At 42.1% G+C, this 22346-nt stretch overlaps 3 protein-coding genes across 6 annotated transcripts in view; 1 reads left to right on the top strand and 2 right to left on the bottom strand.

The window, feature by feature from the left end:
• Positions 1 to 2349, bottom strand: part of LOC122324854 (bromo adjacent homology domain-containing 1 protein) — an 11283-nt gene extending 8934 nt beyond the window's left edge. For 2 of the 4 annotated variants that reach the window (XM_043219556.1, XM_043219560.1), the window contains exon 1: positions 2225 to 2349. The gene's annotated coding sequence lies outside the window, so the exon portion shown is untranslated. The other 2 variants (XM_043219557.1, XM_043219559.1) reach the window with 2 other exon arrangements.
• Positions 2350 to 4782: 2433 nt separating this feature from the next.
• LOC122325520 lies at positions 4783 to 5694 on the bottom strand. Its single transcript, XM_043220556.1, has one exon. The coding sequence runs from the start codon at positions 5692 to 5694 to the stop codon at positions 4783 to 4785; it is 912 nt and encodes a 303-aa protein (XP_043076491.1).
• A 2638-nt stretch (positions 5695 to 8332) lies between these two features.
• Positions 8333 to 21178, top strand: magl (MAX dimerization protein MGA-like). Its single transcript, XM_043220153.1, has 17 exons — positions 8333 to 8471; positions 9635 to 10014; positions 11238 to 11604; positions 11904 to 12186; positions 12949 to 13024; positions 13111 to 13197; positions 14060 to 14161; positions 14619 to 14717; positions 15326 to 15816; positions 16929 to 17121; positions 17279 to 17451; positions 17702 to 17839; positions 18187 to 18232; positions 18741 to 19168; positions 19240 to 19417; positions 19989 to 20324; positions 20745 to 21178. Exons 2-17 carry the CDS (start codon positions 9687 to 9689, stop codon positions 21038 to 21040), a joined length of 3621 nt encoding a protein of 1206 aa, XP_043076088.1. The 5' UTR covers positions 8333 to 8471; positions 9635 to 9686; the 3' UTR covers positions 21041 to 21178.
• Positions 21179 to 22346: the final 1168 nt, after the last annotated feature.

Raw genomic sequence — 22346 nt, 5'->3', positions numbered from 1 at the left:
ACAGTTAAAGTCAGTTCACGCTCAGATCAGTTTAAAGAGTATCTGTGCGATCAAGTCTACGAATTCTTTACAACACTCGTGAAAAAGAGAAGAATTCGTTTTTAGTAACTGTTTTTGCATGTTTTAAGACTTGCCATGTAAAGTATATATATATATATATATATATATATATATATATATATATATATATATATATATATATATATATATATAAAGTATATATAAAGTAAGCTTGAATACCTCTGATCTCAACCTTTAACATAGAAGTAACTTGAACTGTACATTCTGATCAGACTGCAAAAAAGTGATGTCCTTAAAATATATAAACACCCTTAAACCTAGATACACTATACTGACAAAAACAACTCTTCTTTAGTTATTTCTACGAGTACAGATCTTAATGTTTAAGCATATGATGATATTCTAGGGAACTGTGTGCTTCTTATTTTAAGGTAAGAGTTTGGACAGGACCTTTTTGTATTCTAACGTGGCAATGCCTCTTTGTAGAAGGAAAAGTTCAAACAGTAATGATTGATTGAGTCAGTGTGGAAGAACTGGACTGGTCTGTGTATTTAAAGGGTCATATGATCTGTGTTGCTTTCTCTTTGGAGCTGTTGGTGCGTAGATAAGATCCCTAAAGCCGTAAAGATTAAACTCTCAAAACCAAAGAGATATTTTCTATAAACTCCGCCCAAATGCTTACATGAAGAAAGAAGGCGGAGCTATTATTCTGTGTGTGGTGTTGCTGCGGGCGCCATGTTCTGGAGACGCTGTGTTTCGTCGTGAAACTGAAACTGTTTCCAAAAGAGAACACGACTAGAAATCAGTGTTAAGTTGAGTTTACTACACCGTTCAGAACAAACATTAGAGAGCATTTACTGAGAACTGATTCCTGAATCTATGCTGACTGTAACAGAGACTAGAAAGAGACTCTACAAGAACAGTCTGGAGCTTCTGACTCACAACCTTTCAGTGTTTTCTTATTAAAACAACTGTTCAAAGGTGAGTTTTGAGAAATGAAGGGTAGTGCTTGTTGTTTGTGTTTCATGTGTTATGTTTATGTTTAAAAAGACACTATAAATCATGATAATCAGTAATTATGTCTCCACTGGATGCAACAAATGCCTTGTTAGTGATGTGTTTATTGTTCTTGTGTCACAGCATCACGGTATAGTAAGGGGCGTAACATTAAAAACTGTATTTAAATCTCTGATGCAAGAGTTCTGTAAGTGTCTAAAGACTGAACCTGTCTGTTTTTGGCTCTTAAAGTCACAGAGCAGCAAAACTCTCCCACGTTCACTCAATCAACCATTTCTTTTTGACCCCTGAATCATGAACTCGTTTAATATCTGATAAATTTCTCCGAAAACAAGACCCCATCTCCAGTAAAAGCATCTCGAGAACACTCGAGTCAAACGGACGACTCTCGTGATGATGTCTTGTTGATAACTTCAATAATATTCACACTTTTGCTGGATAAACCACATTATCATATGTGTTTCTAAAAGCTTGAAGGCGAATGAATACTCACAGATGCTGAATCTGGAAGCAAATACTAGTATATCACTATTTTTGCCAGTAGCGTAAACATCAGAATATGAATTTATGCAGGTTTCTCAATCCATGAAACAACAATCCTGCGTCTTAAGAGCACAGGTGTATCTGTAGAAATGTTGTTTTCTTTTATGCCAAAATCATTAGGATATTAAGATCCCGTCCCGTGAAGGCGGTGAATATATCTTCATTTGGACAAATTTAAAAGCGACAGTTCAAATAGTTCTCGCGGATGTCGTCCGAATCATAACAAACCAGACAGTTTTCAGATGAAGCAGATCTCAGTTCGCAAACATCAGCTCTCCGTTATCAGTAACGTTTTAAAACAATCGCTGATCGTCGACCACGCGGCGTGAAGCCTGACGTCACGCACGTACGCGCGAGCGGAGGGGATTTAAAGTTCGACGCCGATCCTTACCGTTACGGTCGTGACGTCACGCCGCCTATTGCTTCGTGACGTCGTCGCGGTGTTTGTTGTTTATGAGAACGGTAGAGGCCCGACGCCCTCCTCCAGCAGAAATAACGCCCTTCCTCGACAACGGCGGCGTCACAGCGCGCGCTATCAACTCACGGCTCGCGTCGTCGCGACGCGTTTAAAGCGCCCCCGGTCTGCACGCGCTCGCGGGGCGCGCGATTAAACGCGGGAGGGTCAATGCGCGCGGGCACTCACCAGTTCAACGCGCGGTGGAGCGTCGCGGTCTCGTCTAACGCGGCTGTTTCTCTTCCTGCTTCTGCGCTCAACTTCACGCGAACCAATAACACACACACATGCTGATCCTCCTCGTCCAATCAGGAGATCGCGCTCATCGGCATTACAGCGCGCGTCAGATTCCGCGTCGAAATGTCAATAATTGGCAGCGTTATAACGCGCGCGCGCGACGCGGAAGAGGACGCGAACGAGCGCCAGAACTCCTGAAACTCATCCCTCCGAGTGCCTCACATTCTACTGACTTTAAAGGAACAACTCCTTACAAATCCATTTTCATCGAGATCTCTTCTTTATAATTAGCTGGTATTATTATTTAATTAATGTCTAATTATTCTGTTAGTAAACTCCCTCAAACTTTCCATTATCTGCTTGAAAACTTAGGAACCAGTTGTTTGACCTTGATTTAGTTTTAAGATATCACTTTACTGTTTCTAGAAAACAATACTGTTTTAGGCCAGAAATGTGTATGATCTTTAATAATAATAATAATAATAATAAAAACAGATTTCTGTCCTTCCCCCCAGTCCTGAATTCACTAATAAGGGCTTTATTCCTGTTATTTCTTCAAATTCTTCCTGGAAGAACCTTTCTGATGATATTAAGTGTTTGTTCGCTCGCTCCCTCAGAAGAGTTTCTTTACGGTTAGAGCGACACTGATACAGCTTCTTCTTTCAGTGGGTTTTCTTTGCCTTTGAATATCTCTGCATCAGAGAACAGAAAAACACAAACTAAAGCCAGTTTCTGCTTCCTCTGAGACGTTCTTTCTCTGGGCAGGATGTTTATAGCGTATGAAATCCTAAAAAGAAAACTGTTCACGTGACCCTGGAGCACAGAAGCGGTCCGTTTTGTGAAACCGAGATGCATGAATCGTCTGAAAGATGAATAAATAAGAATATCTGCTCCCACACTAAAAGTAATCATCTTTTCATGTGTCCAAATCCTCACTAAATAAACAATAGCTTTTGATATATTTACGGCAGGAAGTGGACAAAATATCTTCACGCAACATCCTCATCTTAGATTAGTAAGATTCCAGATTAGTTGTGTCTCAGTCAAATATTGTCAGATCATAACTCTATTAACTCACTTGTTCAGATGATGACAGGTTATGAGAACATTAGAGAAGTGTTATAGAGTCATCTCCGGCAGCTGTGAAACGTTAAGGAACAATATTTCTGGACCTGAAATGGATGATATTTCATAAAAACATTGCGAACCCTACGCTCCCGAGAAGATAGAGCAGCGTGATGATGAAGATGAAGATGGTGTGAAACCGTGTAGAAAGGATGCTGAAGAGCCGTCTCTTGAGGGCTGAAGGTCACTCCCGTCTCAGATCTGACTGTAAGAACACAGGAAACCAAGACTTTCACTCCGAGCTCAAATCACACACCCAGACAGAAAATATTCTATATACTTCATATATATATATATATATATATATATATATATACAGATGATTCAATGAAGAATATAAAAAGACACGAGTAATAAACGACCAGACCTTATTTGTTTTCAGGTGAATGATTCTTTAATAGAGCCTTTGAAACAGGAGACTGGTAACTTAACAACACTTCATTATTCCTGACAGAAAATTTAATATTTTTATATTTTAAGACAGTTCACAAATCATTTCATTTTCATTCATTTCCTTGATGCACTAAACTAAAAAAATTAACAAAACCTAAAAATGAACTATATATTTAACTAAAAACAGTATCTAATAGAAATGACAAAAATACAACAAAATTACTAAAATAGTAATTAAAAATATAAATATCAAAAAATATATACACACACACATATATATATATATATATATAGATATATAAAGTATATTTTCCTTACAAATATACATGAATGTGATTAACTGCGATAGAATATAAAATATCAAATATCACATATTAATAATATAATTAGAAGCTTAAACATACAGGCTGACTGCAGCATACTATACATAAATATACTATAAAACTATAGACATAAAAACAGTAACTAACAGAAATTACATAAATGCAAAATTGCTAACAGTAATTGAAATGAAAAATATTTAATATATAATTTTTATATATATATATATATATATATACACATAATTTTTTTCTTAAATATATACATGCATGTGTTTATAAATACATAATATACACATACATTATGTAAACAAACAACTTTTATTTTGAAATGCAATAGAATATAAAATATCAAACATCACAATTAATAATCTAATTAGAAGCTTAACTAATTCTATAAAAACACAAGCTGACTGCAGCATACTATAAATAAACTATAAAAACAGTAACTAACAGTAATTCAAATTAATATATAATTATATATATATATATATATATATATATATATATATATATATATATACTTTTTTTAAATATATAAACACATCAAAAAATAGCTTAAATATATACATGCATGTGTTTGTATTTATATAAACATAATAAATCTACACATACCTTATGTAACAAAAACAGTGCACTAGAAGGAACACAAAGGGATTATAAAAGAGTAATCTAGCTGGAAGCTTTCCTAAGGAAGCGCTTCACGCTGAACAGGTTGTTTCCGATCCCGTAGACGTAGGGACTGACCGCGCTGTAGAAGGTGGTGATGAAGAACTCAAACTCTGACCACAGAGGGACGGAGCCGGGGTCAAAGGCCAGGTGAAGCAACAGGTAGACGGTCCAGTTGAGCTGGAACAGAGTCATGGCGGTCAGGATGGAGAGAGTGCTGCGATAGAAGGACGATCTCCGGGGCCCCTGCTGCCTCGCGCTCGGGGCCTGCCGGGACCTGACCGTCTTCTGCTGGACGATCAAGATCCTGGCGATCATGGAGCTGGTCAGCGTGACGGTCAGCAGCGGGAGCACGTTACACACCAGAAGGAAGGAGTACTTGTAGACGCGGTTCCGAGTCGGGCATCTGCTGAACGAGCACTGGAAGAAATCGGCCGGGCAGCCCAGAGTCGAGGAGTTCAGCTGACTCCAGTCCAGGTTGACCAGGAGCGTGGGCAGGCTGAAGACAAGAGCCACGGCTCCGCAGAAGACCACCAGGAGCACGGCCGAGCGCAGGCCGTCCATGAAGACCGGGAGACTGACCCGCGTCTGGACGTCCCGCAGCTTCTGATAGCGGTAGATGCTGATGAGCGCCGTGAAGAGGATGCTGGAGATCTCCCCGAGGATGGTGAGGAACTTCAGGCCCCGGCAGCTCCAGATGCTGATCCTGCGGGCGGTGCGCGACAGCAGGATGTCGTAGACGTCCACGACCACGATCTCCTCCAGATTGGCCGAGGCCAGCCCCAGGAGGAAGACCTCGAAGGACTTGAGGCGAGGCGTCTGAAGGATGGAGACGATGAGGAGCGTGTTGCCCAGCACGCCGAGGACGGAGATGAGCAGCCTCAGAGCCAGGAGGTCCAGGTACGAGCCCTCCATCGAGGCGCTCCGCAGCAGGTCCGGAGACGCCTCTGCTCCTCGGTGAAGTCACAGCTTCGTTAAGGAGAAGCCGGAGAAGAGCGTAATTGATGCCTTGGAGCTTTGGTGTCCTTCATCTCGGGACGAGCTGGAGCTGAGGCTTGATTTCTCCACGGAGTTCGGCCTCGCTCCTTCATCACGGAGCTGATGATTGACAGTAAACACGGGCTTCAGGGCGGAGCTGCTTTCATTATTTTTAATTAAAAACACTTAGCTGCGTCACACTTTTGTGTGGCAGGTGGAATAATCTCATTATCAGAGCTCTCTCTCACTCCATCACACCTAACAACATCTTTATCTAAAAAACACGCACCTGTATTTTTGCTTCTAAAAACAATTTTTCGTTTCATAACGTTCATGAATGTTCATGCTTGCTCTTTATCCACTTTTTACAGAAATAAACATCTCTGGAGAACCGAGTCGTAAGAGCACAGCTCTATTTCTAGAAACACTGTACGAGACAAAATTATACGCTTTCTTTTACGGTAAAGGATGGGATATTAAGTAAAGATCATGTTCCATGAAGGCATTTTGTACATTTCCTACCACAAAATATCAACTTTATTTCTAAAAAGAACTTCATTTGGACTTTAATGCTCATTTTCTCAATGTTTAGATATTTCTTGCTCCCTCAGATAGTCCTGATCCTAATAAACCAGACATCGATGGAAAGATAAATGGACTCATGCCTGGTTTTGAAGCTCAATATCACAAAATTCCCAAGAACCTCAGCACTAATGGTGTCCCATGGCTTTCCTCTGAATCTACCAGAGATCTGTCCACTTTATTCTATGGTGCAAAAATTATTCTCTTTCTTAGCATTTCCTTGTTTTCTTTCCAAGTCTTGTTTTATTAAAAACACTATCAAAGTTTTGTTCTTTTTTGCTTAAAACAAACAAAAATATCTGACAATGGTGTAAGAAAGGCTAATATTTTTTATAGTTTTTTACAGAAAACGAACATAATTTCATTTTACTTGTACAGTAAATTCATTATGATTTTCTTTAGATATTCATACTAGGAAACAAAACAAAAATAATACTCTGAAAATACTGCTGGACAGATCTGTAGTAGATTCGAAGGAAAGCCTCTGTCTTGAGCTGCACTACAAAATACGTGCTAGTTTATTATCTATTTTTATCATCAACTACAAAAATGAAACTTATTTCTGCACCTTTTCACGTCGATTCAAAAGAGAACAGGTTTCTCTTCCTTTTCTTTTGTACCGTGTTCAGTTTAGATGATCAGTGAGTTATTTGACAACGAATACAATGTTAAACATTCATGGTTTACTTTCAGAAATTATTGATTATACGATATTCAGTGAAGTTTGGCTAAACTTTGAACTATAAGTTATCTGCATGTCTGTTAAAGTGTCACTTATTTCTTCAGCGTCACATGATCTACAGAAATCATAATAATAATAGACTTACTGCTCGACAAACATTTCTAATTATGATCGCTTTTATTACTTAATTACACTGTTGACTAGTTGTGTATATTCCATCTTAATTACCACAATTATAGTTATATCTTCATATGCAATTCATCTCTGGCCATCACAGTAAATATTATTATTATTCAAATAATTGAAAATTGGTTATAGTTTATAATCATAATCATCCAGCAACATTACCACTCCTTCTAGAAAAATTACATATTAATAGTTATGATAACTGTTATGCAAAATAAGACATTAAACCCAATGACAGACAAATTGTGAAAGATGCTATATGAATGCATTATGATTTATAACATTTCAATCATCAGTAATCTGCTTTGACCAAGATCATAACCCTTATATAAACATTATACCTTCATTATTTATATTCTAAAAATACATTATCATTTAGCAGACGCTTTTACCCAAATACGGATGATAGAAAGAATAAAAAAAGGGCAATATATAAACTATCAAGTCATAAAGAGCTTTTTTTTCTCAGTGATGATTGACAGGAATCTTACCTCAGGACTTCAACTTAAAGTTCATCCACATATTTCTACCCTTCAGACTGATCTGTGTTATTATTTGATCGAAATGGATGAATATTTGATAGACACGGACCACCTAAAAGCACAAAACATCGAAGAAATGATCAAATATGTGTTTTTCTTAAACCTTTTTGTTCATCAAAAAGTTATCATTTACGTTAACCGCCGTTTTCCCGCCAAGAGATGACGTCACTTCCGAGAGGGCGATCCCGCTCTAGGGCTCTGGTCAGGTAACTTTAAAGTTATTATTTTTATTTTTTTCAAATGATGTATACTTTGTTTCAAACATTGCAAATGAAGAAAAGAAAACATGAAGAAACGATTGAATTTGTCGCAAAAGTTAGTGCAGCACTATAAAATATGACAAAAAATAATTCACGTGAGCTGCATGACCTCGTATAATCGAAACAAAAACGGTTGGTTTATTTCATTGACTGCAAAAGACAGTGAGACATAAATGATGCGCTGTAGGGATAACTCCAGTGTGTTTAAACCGCCCGAGTTATTCCTGGTGAGTCCGATGAGAAAAGGCGCGTCGCCTCAGTCACCGGAACGCCACGCCATTGGTCCGCGACTAAAACAGCGCGAGCGGGGAGCGGTTGCGGTGCGTGTCGTCACGTGGCCACCGAGCGCGGCGGATCAGTTGGTTTGGGAGGCATTTCGGTTAAGAAGCACCGAATCCGCCGAGAAACAGCGCGAACGAGCGAGAGAATGACTTAGACGCAGCGCGGCACGGCTTTATCGAGGTGAGGGATGAAACAGCTCGTGTTCGAGTCGCTTCGCAGGCTTCTGTTTTCAGTCGAGCTGAGTTTGTTGACTCGAAATGCTGCTCCCGCGTCCACGAGCTGGCACTAACTAGTACTAGTTAGCGACTAACCTGTGGCTCCATATCACTCGTGTTTGCGTTGCATGACTTGAAATACGCGCTACTTAAAGACCCTTCGTTAGTGTTGACTGAAATGTAACAGCAGAGATCGTTCATACGGTATTTCGTCATTTATTCACGTCTACAAATATGAATATTGTGCTTTGGGAATATTGCATATAAATATCAAAGCAAGCGTCGTTTGTTTTAAAGAAAAACAGTTACTTTTGTGCACGTGTAAGCATTTCGTCGTTAAAGTTGCGTGTTTTTTATGTGTTTTTTACTTAAACTAATTGGCAACGACAACTGTTTCAGACAGGTTTTCCTCAGAACGCTCCTCCTCTCTCTCATTGGTCTTCAAACAGATGGCCCCGCCTCTAACCTCGCCTCATTGGCCGAGTCAGAAGTTGACACGTCTGTGACAGCTGTCGCCTAAAATCTATAGGTTTATATAAAGATTTATATGTGTATGAAATCTAATTGCTTCTTTTTATCTCACGTTTTTGACTTTTTCATCCAATCACGGTTCAAACACTTTCTCAGAATGTTTTCTATTAATATAAGTAAAGCACTGAACAGTATCAAATAGAGTCACAGTGATGTATAATGACCAGAGTAAAAACTTTTTATCATTAAACACAGAGAAGGTCTCTGTAATCAAATCGCCGATAATAGTGTTACCTCTCACAGTTATTTTTTTTGTTGTCGTTTTTGTTTTTCTGTGTGCTTTCCGTGAAAAACAAAGTTGTGTTCACAAGCAATAATTACTAAAAATATGAGTTATTGCGTTATTTTTAATTAAACACATCACACTTTTGTATAGCTGGCAGAAAAAACCCTGAAGTCCGTCAAAAATACAGTGCGCTATAAAACAGACACAGTATATAAACACAATGAAGTTAATTATTCTAGGGTTAATGAAATATTAGTGATCACAAAGCAAGTCCGGTTCACTAAAATAATAAAACTTGCATAATTTAACAACAATCTTTTAAAAGTCCCAGGCCTTTTTCCTGTTTGTTCAGCGGTCTTCTTGTTTCCCAGCGCTCTCAGATGCAGGACTCGTCCGGATGTGGACTGGTCCGTAGACGAGGCGATGGACGCAGCAGAGGGCATGCTGGGAAGCGCTGGCGGCGTGTCGGTCCGGCTGGAGAACCAGTCGGTCTGGAGCCGCTTCCACGGCCTGGGCACTGAGATGATCCTGACGGAGCGGGGCAGACGCATGTTCCCCTGCTGCCGCTTCCTGCTGACCGGTCTCCGGCCCGGCCTCAGCTACCTCCTGATCCTGGACATCGCTCCCGTGGACGACCGGCAGCACCGCTGGACCGGGGAGAGCTGGGAGCCGGACGGCGCCGGAGACGCGCTCCTTCAGAGTCCGGCGGGTCTTACTGGACTCAAGATAGATCATGAGAGAATCCCCCGCGGTTAGTATCGCTCACCTAAAGCAGTGGTCTCTAACGGGTCCGGCTCCTGGACGTTTCTGGTGATCCTGAAGATCCGGATCAGGTGTGATTTAGTTCTTTGAGACCACTGCTTCTAACTGTACTGAGACCATCTACACTTTAAGAACTTCTGACCCATTCTCCTTTTTCTTACATTTTTAAAAATGTTATGTAAATTTTTTTTTTTTATATAATTTCAAATTACTAATTACATTTTAAACGGTGTAATTAGATTACTGTACGAATTACTCTCCAAAAAGTTCTTAATTATTACTCATTACTTTCTAAATCCTGTATCAACCTGGACAAGTTACTGATAGACATTAAATGTTTTTTTTTATTAAGTGTGTAAATTATTCTGGTCACATTTTAGATCAGGGTCCAGTTCTCTATATTAACTAACTATTAACTCATTATACAAACGAGCGAGCAGTATTGGTCGGATCAGATGATTTTAAACCAATAATTTCTTCCTATGTTGATAACAAATGGCAGACAGATTTAATATATAATGAATAAACTCCGTGAGATAAGGGCCAGTGTTTGAAAAACGTTTTTTTAATTCTAGAGCAAGAACTTGTTCTTTCTGACAAATGTCTGAACATGTTTTATTGGATGGCGCTGCTTTCATCTCATTGAGAGCGTTTTATTATTCGGGTTCATTCTTTTAACAGAGTTGAGCCAAATACAGTTTTGGATTAAAAGAAAAAGAAATAGAAATGTGATATTGTTTAGTCAGAATATTTCTGGCCATGAAAACAGCCACAGAAGCTGGAAAGACCTTAAACACAAACAAACAATGCTTCGGTATACTCCTAATTACTGCTTAGTAATACTTAGTAAAGTATTTGTTAAATTTAAGAATGGATAGGTTTAAGGTGTTGGTAGATGAGACGTTAATGTGGGCTTTTTATAAGTAATAATTAACTAACAACCAGCTAGTTAATAGTCAGACTTGGACACTAAAGCGTTACTGATATTCTCATGAACTCATGAAGTATTTAATATGAGAAGATTAGACTCGAGTGTTTTCAGATACTTGTATCTCAGACTAAATATTGCTGTGTCCTAATAAACCAGACGTCAGTGTAAAGATGATTTATTTAAATCTCAGTTTAAAGAAACGGACCTTAGTGACGGGTTTTGTGCTCCGGGGTCAGTTTTGAGCGATGCTAATCCTTCAGCTCTCTGTGTGTTCTCTGTAGTGTGCGTCCACCCTGACTCTCCGGCTCCGGGTCAGCGCTGGATGGACGGACCCGTGTCCTTCTACAAGCTGAAGCTGTCCCACCGGCCCGAGGACCGAGACTCTGCTCTGGTTCTGCGTCCCATGCGCCGCTATCAGCCTCGGCTGTGCGTGGTTCCCGTCGGCCCGGAGCCGGACCTTCACGTCTTCACCTTCCCTGAAACGGCCTTCTACACGGTGACCAGCTACCAGAACCCGCTGATGACCCGGCTCAAGATCGACTGCAACCCCTTCATGCTGGCGTTCAGAGAGGACGGGCCCAGCGCTCGCCTCATTCAGAACAAACTCAAGCTGGCTCTGACCGCCGCTGACCGCCAGAAACACCGCAGGTACCTGCTGGACCGTGTGTGTGTCTCTGTGTGTGTCTGTGTGTGTGTGTGTGTGTGTGTGTGTGTGTGTGTGTGTGTGTGTGTGTCTGTGTGTGTGTGTGTGTGTGTGTGTGTGTGTGTGTGTGTGTGTGTGTGTGTGTGTGTCTGTGCGTGTGCATGTGTCTGTGTGTGTGTGTGTGTGTGTGTGTGTGTGTGTGTGTGTGTGTGTGTGTGTGTGTGTGTGTGTGTGTGTGTGTGTGTGTTCTATCACACAGTCAGTGTTCACGTGTGTTTGCCGCTGTTTCTTCATTCATCTGTAGCTGGACACACACACATCAAGGATCTGAGTCCAGTGAAGAGGGAAGGAAGCCGGTCAGAGATGACTCGGTCGTTTCCTCGCTAGCCGCCGGCTCCGGGGTCAGCCGCGGGGTCAAGCGCGTGTACCGCCGGGGCTGGAGGAGCGGCGCTAGGAAGGCTAAGGCTAAGTGGTGGACTAACGTGAAGCACAGGTCAGCAGCGGTCAGCAGCGCCTCGGACACGGCGTCCATGCAGCCGGACCTGGAGCAGGTGGACGGCCTGCTGTTCGTCTCCTTCACTGCCAAGGTGTGAGAGATTCTGTCCGTATACGTCTGAATAACGAGCATCCTCATTATTAGAAACACAGCCTACAAGCATTCAGAGCTCCTTCACGCTTACAAAAAGAAGAAATATACACTTCTGTGTGCTAAGGCCAAAACCAAAACCATGTTTTTTTACACTAGTTTTATTATCAAACCCTTAGATTTTTATGCCGTCAGACCATTTCGTGTCAGAGGATGTTGATACTAGATGTACTGCCGTACGAGAAAGCAAGTATATCTGTGTTATTCATGAGCTCCCATGCTGTTGTTGTGTTCGTAGTAAGCTGGCAGTGATGCACAGGAAATAGGGAATATGAAACTAGACGTCGTGATGCGCATCTGAACGCTTTCTTGTGTGCAGATGACTGAACTATACACCAAATAGAAAGCTGAAAATATTGTTAAAATGAGGGGGTTTAATATGAAATGCTTTAATTTTATTGTATTGTGTTTTATTTAGTTATTGAGTTAATTCTGAGGAAACGTCCTGTATTTTTTCGTAATGGCAACATATCAAAATACGTCAGTTTTTCTAATACACTGCACGGTTCACTTCGTGTTAAACGTCACGTTCTCCAGCTGGCTGTAAGGAGCAGGGAGGTATAAGTAAGCTGTGCCTGGTTTGGAAACGTGTGACTTCTTTATATAATGAATGTAAAACCTGGAGATGACTGATATGAGTCGGACACAGAGCCGGTGTGTTCTCTGAAGGCTGGTGGTGTTGATCGGCTGGTTTGTGTCTCAGGAGGCGCTGGACCTTCATGTTGGGAAGATGAGGAGCTCAACTTCATCAAGAGCAGAGAAACCAGCTCCTGAAGCAGGTCTGTGAGAAACCTCTGATCCTGAGCCGCCTCCGCTCTGACGAGAGACTCAGAGTGTGTGTGTGTGTGTGTGTGTGTGTGTTCAGGCTGGTTCTCTGAGCAGGAGATGATCTTACTGCAGCAGCTCCAGCAGATGAAGAACCGTCAGATCATTCATCCAGCTCTTCAGGAAGGTGAACTCTGACCTCAGAATACAAACACTATATATGTTTTTTTTTTGTGTATTTGTCTTTTTTTCTACTTATAAGAAAATGTTCTCAAGGTATCTAATGTTTATACCTAGTTTCCATGATCTAAATATTTTTAAGAATTAAATATTTGTTGTCAGTTAAGAGTCTAGGTCTTCCTGTGTTATCATGCTGTTATATTAGGATTATACATTCAGTGGCATAGAATGACAATAATATATAACAATATATCACACAACAAAAAGATATTGTGAGAGGCTTAATCATCCACCATAAGATCTGAAGTGTGTTAATGATGTGAGATTTATATTATCAGGTATTTCACAAATACACACACACACTCACACACAGACACACACACTCACTCTCACACACTCACTCTCACACACTCACACACACACACACTCACTCTCACACACACACTCTCACACACTCTCACACACACACACACACACACACACACACACACACACACACACACACACACACACAGACACACACACACACACACAGACACACACACACACACACACACACACACTCACAGACACAGAAGTCCAGACACGTCTCATTTACAGTGTGTTCTTTCTCCACATGATTCAATCTATTAAAATACATTTAGACTCATCACACATTCAATGCATAAATTATTAAATGTAAGAATTTGACTCAAGATAAGACACTCATAAACTATAAAAATGAGTTTAAAGTTATTAAATCCTGTCCCTGCTGAACTGAGCACAGAAGATCTGATGAAGAGATCAGATTCAGTTTATTTCAGCAGAAGAAATCATCTCAGCTCATCTGTTAGTGTCTGCTTCATTCATTCTGTCCTGTTTCTCTCCAGTTGGACTGAAACTGAATCTTCTGGATCCGACGGCACCCATAGACCTGCATTATCTGGGTGTAGCTTTACCTCTGCCTCCGTCCGTCGTCTCCTCATCCTCTCGTAAGATCGTGGATCTGTAATCAGTTATGAGTGATGAGAGTAAAGCGTCTGTGTGACACACGGCTTCTGTTCAAGTTTTGTTTCTTCTGTTTTCATTTTTCTGGATTCTGTTTTAATGTTTACATTTTAGTAAAAAAAAGTGTGCTAAATGAATTCTAAAATCTTTACATTTTAGAAGTTTTATTTCTTTTCTCTCTTTTTTTTGAATTTACAAAAACATTTTTGGCTCAAAGTTTTTACTTTTCCCAAATTTATTTTAGTTTTTTTCTGAATTCTGTGTTTTCTGTTAAAATTTTTCCAGATTCCATTTGAATTTGATTTATTTATCAAACAAAAACCTGTTAACTATGGTAATAAATATTAGAGATGTATTTTCTAAATAAAACCACAAATAACATGAAGAAGTGATATTAGTGGTGTTTTGTTTAATGATTTATTGTTAATCGTTTGTGTCCAGGAGACGCTTCAGGCTGTGTCTCTGGGAAGGCGAGGGATCAGGATCTGAACAGAATCAAGGGCTGGATGGAGAAGTTTCGTTCAAAGAGCTCCACCGACAGTAAGATCACGAGCGCTCCTTCGTTTCAGGACCGTGAGGAAAAATCAGTGCAGAAACGATTCGTAGATTGATTCTGAGATGATCTTCTGAAAGATTCTGAGCCTAGAGTTTAGCAGCAGATGATGATCTCCTCTAGTTTTAATCTCAGGGTGGTTTCTAGGTGTATTTACCAGCCCTGCTGTGTGTGTGTGTGTGTGTGTGTGTGTGTGTGTTCAAGCGGGTGTGTTCAGGTATGTGTGTTCAGGTTTGTGTTCTGGTGTGTGTGTCTTCAGGTGTGTGTGCGTGTGTCTTCAGGTGTGTGTTCAGGCGTGTGTGTGTGTGTGTTCAGGCGTGTGTGTGTGTGTTCAGGCGTGTGTGTGTGTGTGTTCAGGCGTGTGTGTGTGTGTTCAGGCGTGTGTGTGTGTGTGTTCAGGCGTGTGTGTGTGTGTGTTCAGGCGTGTGTGTGTGTGTGTTCAGGCGTGTGTGTGTGTGTGTTCAGGCGTGTGTGTGTTCAGGCGTGTGTGTGTTCAGGAGTGTGTGTGTTCTGGCGTGTGTGTGTTCAGGTGTGTGTGTGTGTGTTCTGGCGTGTGTGTGTGTTCAGGTGTGTGTTCTGTGTGTTTCTGCCCCAGGCTCCGGTCACTCAGCCTTCTCCTCAGAGCTGCTGGATGAGTATCTGGAGGCTGAAGGTCAGAGGATCACTGAAAGAGCCGCCGTGTTTTCCTCCAGCGCTCCGTCTCCGGTTCTCTATCAGCTGCCCGTCAAGAGCAGCAGCTACGTGAAGACCCTAGATAGTGTGCTTCAGACCAAGCGTGACAAGCGCACTAAAGCGTGGCGGTGCGTCAGAAGGACTCCGGAGGCTTCGTCTCACTCGTCCACGGGCAGGCACCGCTGGAAGCACAGCGTCTCTGCAGACGTCCCCCAGCAGCGTCCGGCGCCGTCCAGACGGAGAGGCAGGTACCGGCGGAGGAGACCGACGCTGAGGTTCAACAGAGACGCCGTGGACGGAGCGCAGCCGTCTTCATCCCCTCCGGAGCAGGCCGTCTCTCTCGGGCAGAGCCCCACTCACATCAGCTCGGAGAGAGCCGGCTTCGCCCTGAGCTCGCTGCTGACCGCTGCTGAGGTGCGTCCAGAGGATGAGTTTAGTGTTTAGAACCGCGGTGTGAGGAGAAACACGGGGTTATTGAGCAAAATAATACAGAGCAAATGAAGAGTAACGGCTGGGGTTGCCTAGCAACACACAGACATAAACTAAGTTGTGTTACTTTCTGTTTTATAATTAGATTTTTGAGCAAAATATTACTAATGCGCTTTTCTTTAAAGCAATAAAATAGAATATTTAACAAAAAAGTGTAATATGAGATGCAGTGGGAAAGATGGGAAAAAACTGCCATAAATGTTTTTTAAAAGTTGAAGTACTGCAGGGTTTTTAGTAGAAATAAAAAAATGAAACGTATTGTGATTCAGATCATAATAGATGACAAATCAGTTTTTAATTATTTATATTTAATAACTGTATTTTTGTATTAATTATATAAAGAATAATTAGTTTATTAAACAAATTATTCAAATGTATTTATTTACATAAAAATATTAATATTATATTTACAAAATGACAAAATAAATATTTAAAAAAATACTTCACATTTGCTTGTGATAATTTTTACATTTGTATAATAAAAAAATTTAAATGCTAAAAATTCTGTATTTTTTTATAGATTTGCTTATTTATATAAATAGATAATTAAAAAATGAGCACCTTATTTTACAGTATTGTTCCTCATGTAAATACTTATTATAATAATTGCAATAACAAGGTAATAAACCTAACCCTACCCTGTAGTTACCTTATATCATCACTGCTTTCTTAAGAGCACTGTAAGTACATGTATCTGCTCATACGGTGAAATAATTATTCCAAATATTATAAATAATTTAGAAATTAAAGCAATCTAAATGGTTTATTTTTAATTGTGTGACTAGTAATTTGTGCAGCTTGTGAATATGTTGTTAAATTATTGTTTTTATAACTTTAACATGTCTGGAAGTAAATATTAAATGTTTGGGAATTGCTGTGCTGCTGTAAAAATGTACTGATGAATGAGGAAACCAGATTAATACATCTTTCCCGGATTATCAAAAATAGACATTGGCACAAGATTTAACAAAAATGTTGTTCAGTTTTCTGACTCTGGGGTGAAAGCGTTTGAGAGTGACGTCCAGTGCTGTGTCCAGAGAGCGCGGGAGACGCGGCCGGTCCGGGCGGCACCGTGTGTTAAAGACTTCTGCCGGCTGGGCTGTGTCTGTGAGAGTCTGAAGAGAGGAGCTGCAGGACCCGTTCACTGCAGACGTGTTCAGTGCATGTTCAGCTGCAGCTGCTTCAGACACAGGATCATCCTCGTCCGCTCCAGACGCCTGCAAGCCTTCCGTGAGTCGATCCCTCATCAGTCTGTCTGTCTTACACGCTTTATTTTAATTAGATTTCATTTTGTGGTTTACATTCATCACAGCTTTTAGCGTACAAATACACCTGTGCTCTTAAGAGCGATCCGGTCTGTATCTCGTGTCGGTGTTGTGTGTCTCAGCCGTGACTGGTCCCGGGTCAGACGACAGGCCGGAGCCAGCGGTCAGGGTCAGCAGTCTGTGGCAGAGGAGAGCCGGAGAGATGGACCCCGAGCCGCTCTTCACCCCCAGAGCCTCCAGAGCCCCGCTCCTGAGACGAGGGCCCCGCTGTCAGACCCCCGGGCCCCGGCCACAGGTCAGGCGCTGTTCATCAAGGGTTTACTCTCTGTCCCAACCCAGCCGCCAGATCTTAAAGAACTGTCACAATATAGGGATATTAGGATTTATTAAACAATAAATAAACACATTTTGTGCTCAGAATATAATATTACCTAGTTTTTCTATCGCAGTATCATGAGATTGATAATACCGTTACATCCCTAACTTCCCCCTGTATTGGATGGTTTAGTTTAGTTATTATATATATATATGTGGTGTCCTGTCAGGTGCCGGAGGCTGAGAAGGACCCGGTGTATTTATACCTGGAGAGTATGATGACGTGTGCTCGAGTGAGAGAATATAACAGCAACCCTCCTCTACAGGTGCACTTACTGCCTGCTAAGAGAAGTGCTCCAGAACACACGGTACTACACACACACACACACACACACACACACACACACACACAGACACACACACACACACTCACACACACACACTCACACACACACACAGACACACACACACACTCACACACACACAGACACTCACTGACACACACACACACTCACTGACACACACACTCACTCACACACAGACACACACACACACACACATACACACTGACACACACACACTCACTGACACACACACACACACACACTGACTCACACACACACACACTGACTCACACACACACACACTCACTGACTCACACACACACACACTGGGGAGTGTTTGTGTTGATCTTCTTCTTCTCTGTGGTCTGAAGGTCAGTGGTGTGTCTCAGCTGGGTCTCTCTGCGTCTCAGAGTCCAGGTCAGTATCAGACACTCTTTTATTCTTTTACTTACACAAAACAGCTTGTTTGTCCGACAGAAATAAACAGGAAAATAACTCTAAATGGGTAAATTAGAGCAGAAAGTATATCGTAATTATTACAATAATATCTTATTTGTTGTTTAAGCAGTGTATTTTGCAAAAACCACCTCTACAGAGTACACACACACACACACACACACACACACACACACACACTCACTCACTCACTCACTCACACACTCACTCACACACACACACACACACACACACACTCACACTCACTCACACACACACTCACTCACACACACACACACACACACACACATGATCTAGTCTAATAAAATGCATTCAACATATTTGGACAGAAAATTATTTTATTAATAATATCCCACAAAGAGTGCCATTTTTCTCCTCCATGTAAATTGACATGATTACACATGGAAATATATATATATATATATATGTATTTTTTAACACCAGTTAAGTTTGTGTTGTGTGTTTGCAGGCGAGGAGCCCACTAAAGTGCTGGAGATCATCTCGGGGTGTAACTGGGAGACGCACCGCTCTCTGGTGCTCAAAGAGCTCTTCCGCTGCGTCAGCATGAACCTCCTCGCACCGCTCTCCTACATCGACGTCTACCAGGTGGAGCTGCTCTCCAAAGACCTGAGAAAAGACGAGCGCGGATCCACGCTGATCTACAAGGTGTGTGTGTCCCTCGGACAGACGCCGGACAAGACTCGAGAGCCGAGGCGGAGCGGGAAGAAACCTGAAAGGGGCTCTTCCTCTCAGAAAGTCCACAGAGCGAACGGTAAAGAGAGGCAGGACGTCTCAAACACGCCGCCTGAGAAACACTTTCCTCTTCTGTCTCGGGTCGTTCCCGCTGGTCTCCTGAGGGCCGACAAGAAGGATCCAGTGCGTTCTGGACCCATAAAGGTAAGGTGTTGCTCAGTTTGGAGGACTCTCCTCTGTGAGCGGTGTTTGATCCGATCCTCTCCTGATCTCAGGTGAATGGGAAGACGTACGCTCAGGCTAAACTGATCCTGGGCCGGATGGGAGCGCTGCATCCAGCCAACCGTCTGGCGGCTTACGTCACCGGCAGAATAAAACCACTGCCTCCAAACACGAGCCAAGCGCTTTCCAGAGCACTCAAAGAGACGAGGAGTTCAAACTCAAAACACACAGGTACGACCCTGACGAGTGACCTGATTCAGTACATGATGTGCTGTGACGTGTCTAAAGTCCATTACACATTGATTACAGAGAGAAATATTTTGAGTCAATGGGTATTTAAGCTTAGAACTAGAAAACATTATTGGTTTGATGCAAAACAATCTTATTAGTTTTATTTTCAGTCCTGGTCAGAATTGAGCTAAAAATGGTTTAAAGTCAGTTATTTCTATCTTTTGCTGTAGTGTGTCAGTAGGTCACCTCCTGAGAAACGGCTCAAGTCCAGTTCGGTGATTTAAAAAAAAAATCCATTTATGTCATTTATTTTTGACAGCATCCTCATTTCACTAAAACGTTTAACAGTACTGTAGCTTTGCAGGTATCTTTCTGGTTTTTGAGTCTCAGTTTGTTCTGTTTCTTCATGTCGTAAAGATGATCAGATTTCACAAATCTCACTGGATTATTACATTGAATGGCAAAATGACTGCTTGGAATATAAACGATATATTCTTCTGCAGAAATGATTGACTGCTGCTGAGAATCCTACCGTTCTAATTGTTTCTATAAACTACTTTTTCTTGTTTAGTGAGCCAAGCAAATCAGAGTAAAGAAGCATTCAAAAGGCCCATTCCCCGATCTCCGGCGATGCCCAGGGCTCCTAAAAACATGAGGCGTACTAACCCTGGGCGTGGCTTAAACGTGGTAGCCCCACCCCTCTCCAGCGGCCTGGTCCCGGTAGCTCCGCCTCTCTCCGGCGTGGAGACGGTTCTGCCGGCCTCGTCTCTTCCTCCGGGGCAGCAGGTGGTTCTGCAGCCGGTGGCAGGTATGAGCGGGGTCAACGTGTGTCAGTTTAACGGTCAGATGATCCAGCTGGTGCCCATCACTGCAGCGGTACCTGTGCAGGTGCAGCCCGGCGGCTCAGGTCAGTGTATCCAAAAACCCTCTCTTTATATTCGAACCACTCCGATGTGATGATTACGAAACCCGGTAGGTGTCTTTAGGCCCTTTCGGACGAGACGCAACCTCTGAAATCATTCCAGAGGAAATTAGCTGCTGGTTTTTCAGCGAACTCCGTGATCCTCTGAGAAAACTAATCCCATCCCAGTGCTGTGTCTGTGACCGCCGGTGATATTTTTCTTTCAAAACGCGTTTCCTTGTGTGTTTTGGCCAACGCTCTCACCAACCACATATACAAAAACAATTCAATAAAATCAACGGCCAAAACACGAAACCTGTTACTTACTCTCGTTCATTTCTGCACACGTTATTCTTGATCAGTTTCATAACTGGTTTTGTCTGTGTTTTCTGCATCGTGAATCACCCTCACCTTGTTTCTCCTCAGGAGGAGCATCATCTCAGGGGACCTCGTCCGTGCCAGCGGCTGCTTCACAGAACACTTCGTCTAAACCCCTTCCGTTGATCGTACCCAGAATCCACGGCGTTCAAGGAAACGCCGGCTTTACCTTCGGACGCGGCAGCTCCGGGTCCACAGAACGGTTCGCTCGGGAAAGCAGGCATGTTTTCCTTCAGAATATGCCCACCTTCCGCCGAGAGCAAAACCGCGGGCCTCGAGCAGACAGGAAGTACTCCAGAGTCAACAGGAACCGCTTCCACACTGTTACTTCCTGGAGGATATAGGTTGATTAAACTCCCCATGTTTGTCAGTTCTGCTTCCGTTCCTTCCGTATGCTCCGAGAAATCCAGCGAAAACATCCAAGAGAGAGAAGACCCTGCTCCTGAAGAGTCCCCCGTCTCTGTTAAAACAGAACCAGCTGAAGATCCGGCGCCGCTCTGCTCTCAGAACAACAGCGCTCCGCTTATCATTAAAGTAGAGTCTGAACATCCGTACAGGAGCGGCTCCGAGCCGGAGGACGGGTCTGTGAGCGTTAAGATGGAGGCCTGCCACGAAGCGGAGGACAACCGGACCCTACAGAAGAGCGAGGTCAAAACAGAGCAGACGATCTCAGATGTCAGCCGTCCTCTGAAGACCTCCTCTGGAGTCCAGGAGACACTCGGGTCCGTCACGTGCTCTTTGTTTGAGGGTCGCACCCCGTCACTCTCACGGAGCTTCACTAAACCGGCCGGAGCGGAGGAGACCCAGAAGAGGAGGAGAACACGGCAGGTTTCAGGCGGTTCTGATGCTCTGATGTACTCCAGTGATGGATGGACCACAGAAGACAGCGTGAGTCAGATCTCCATCATCACAGACGTCAACCGATACTCATTCTACAATTACATGAATCGCTCTGGGCTGCTTTACCATGTTCTTAACAAGCTTTGTCCATATTATAAAGAAATTCTATCAATGAACATGAATAAACATCAGAAGGTGGAACAAAAGTGTGACTATAATGATTAACATGTCCTGATTGCATATGCATCCAAATGAATCAGTACTGAATCAAGTCGAGATTGAGAACGTGAATCTAAATCAGATGATAATATCATTCTGAAGGAGAAACTCTGCTGTATTTCTCTTCTAGAACGACTGGTACAGTGAGGAAGAAGTAGACATCGAGACGTTTGAGGAGGGTGGTGAGAAGATGAACGTCAGCCTCTTAAGCGCCAAGAAAAGACGGTGAGTCTGAGATCTCCCAGAAAGCATCTTATAGACGTCTCATAAACTATTGCTTTACTCTTTAAATATCTTTCTTGTCTTCAGGAAAACACAGCAAGCAGCTCAGCATCAGTGGCTTGTGAGTCTCTCTCATCTTTTATCAGGTCGTTTTCTGTAAAAAACTAAAATAATGTGCAAAAACAATAGATTTCCTGACGCGGCATATTAGACTGTCTGAATATATGGATCCAAAAAATGTGTGTGTATGTGTATATATATGTATGTATGTGTATATACACACACACACACACACACACACACACACACAGTCAAGCCAAAAATATTCAACATTTCTCACATTATATCATTTTATTCACTACAGTTTAG

This window comes from Puntigrus tetrazona, chromosome 20 (assembly GCF_018831695.1).
Source record: "Puntigrus tetrazona isolate hp1 chromosome 20, ASM1883169v1, whole genome shotgun sequence".
Taxonomy (NCBI): domain Eukaryota; kingdom Metazoa; phylum Chordata; class Actinopteri; order Cypriniformes; family Cyprinidae; genus Puntigrus; species Puntigrus tetrazona.
The sequence above is the reverse complement of the archived record's forward strand: the minus strand, read 5'-3'. Positions and strand labels throughout refer to the sequence as shown.

Excerpts from the sequence above, each read along its gene's own strand:
- magl (XM_043220153.1), top strand. The coding sequence starts at position 9,687 with ATGGACGCAGCAGAGGGCATGCTGGGAAGCGCTGGCGGCGTGTCGGTC. Across the intron at positions 10,015-11,237 it reads TCATGAGAGAATCCCCCGCG|TGTGCGTCCACCCTGACTCT; the intron begins GTTAGTATCGCT and ends TGTTCTCTGTAG. Across the intron at positions 12,187-12,948 it reads TCGTCTCCTTCACTGCCAAG|GAGGCGCTGGACCTTCATGT; the intron begins GTGTGAGAGATT and ends TTTGTGTCTCAG.
- LOC122325520 (XM_043220556.1), bottom strand. The coding sequence starts at position 5,694 with ATGGAGGGCTCGTACCTGGACCTCCTGGCTCTGAGGCTGCTCATCTCC.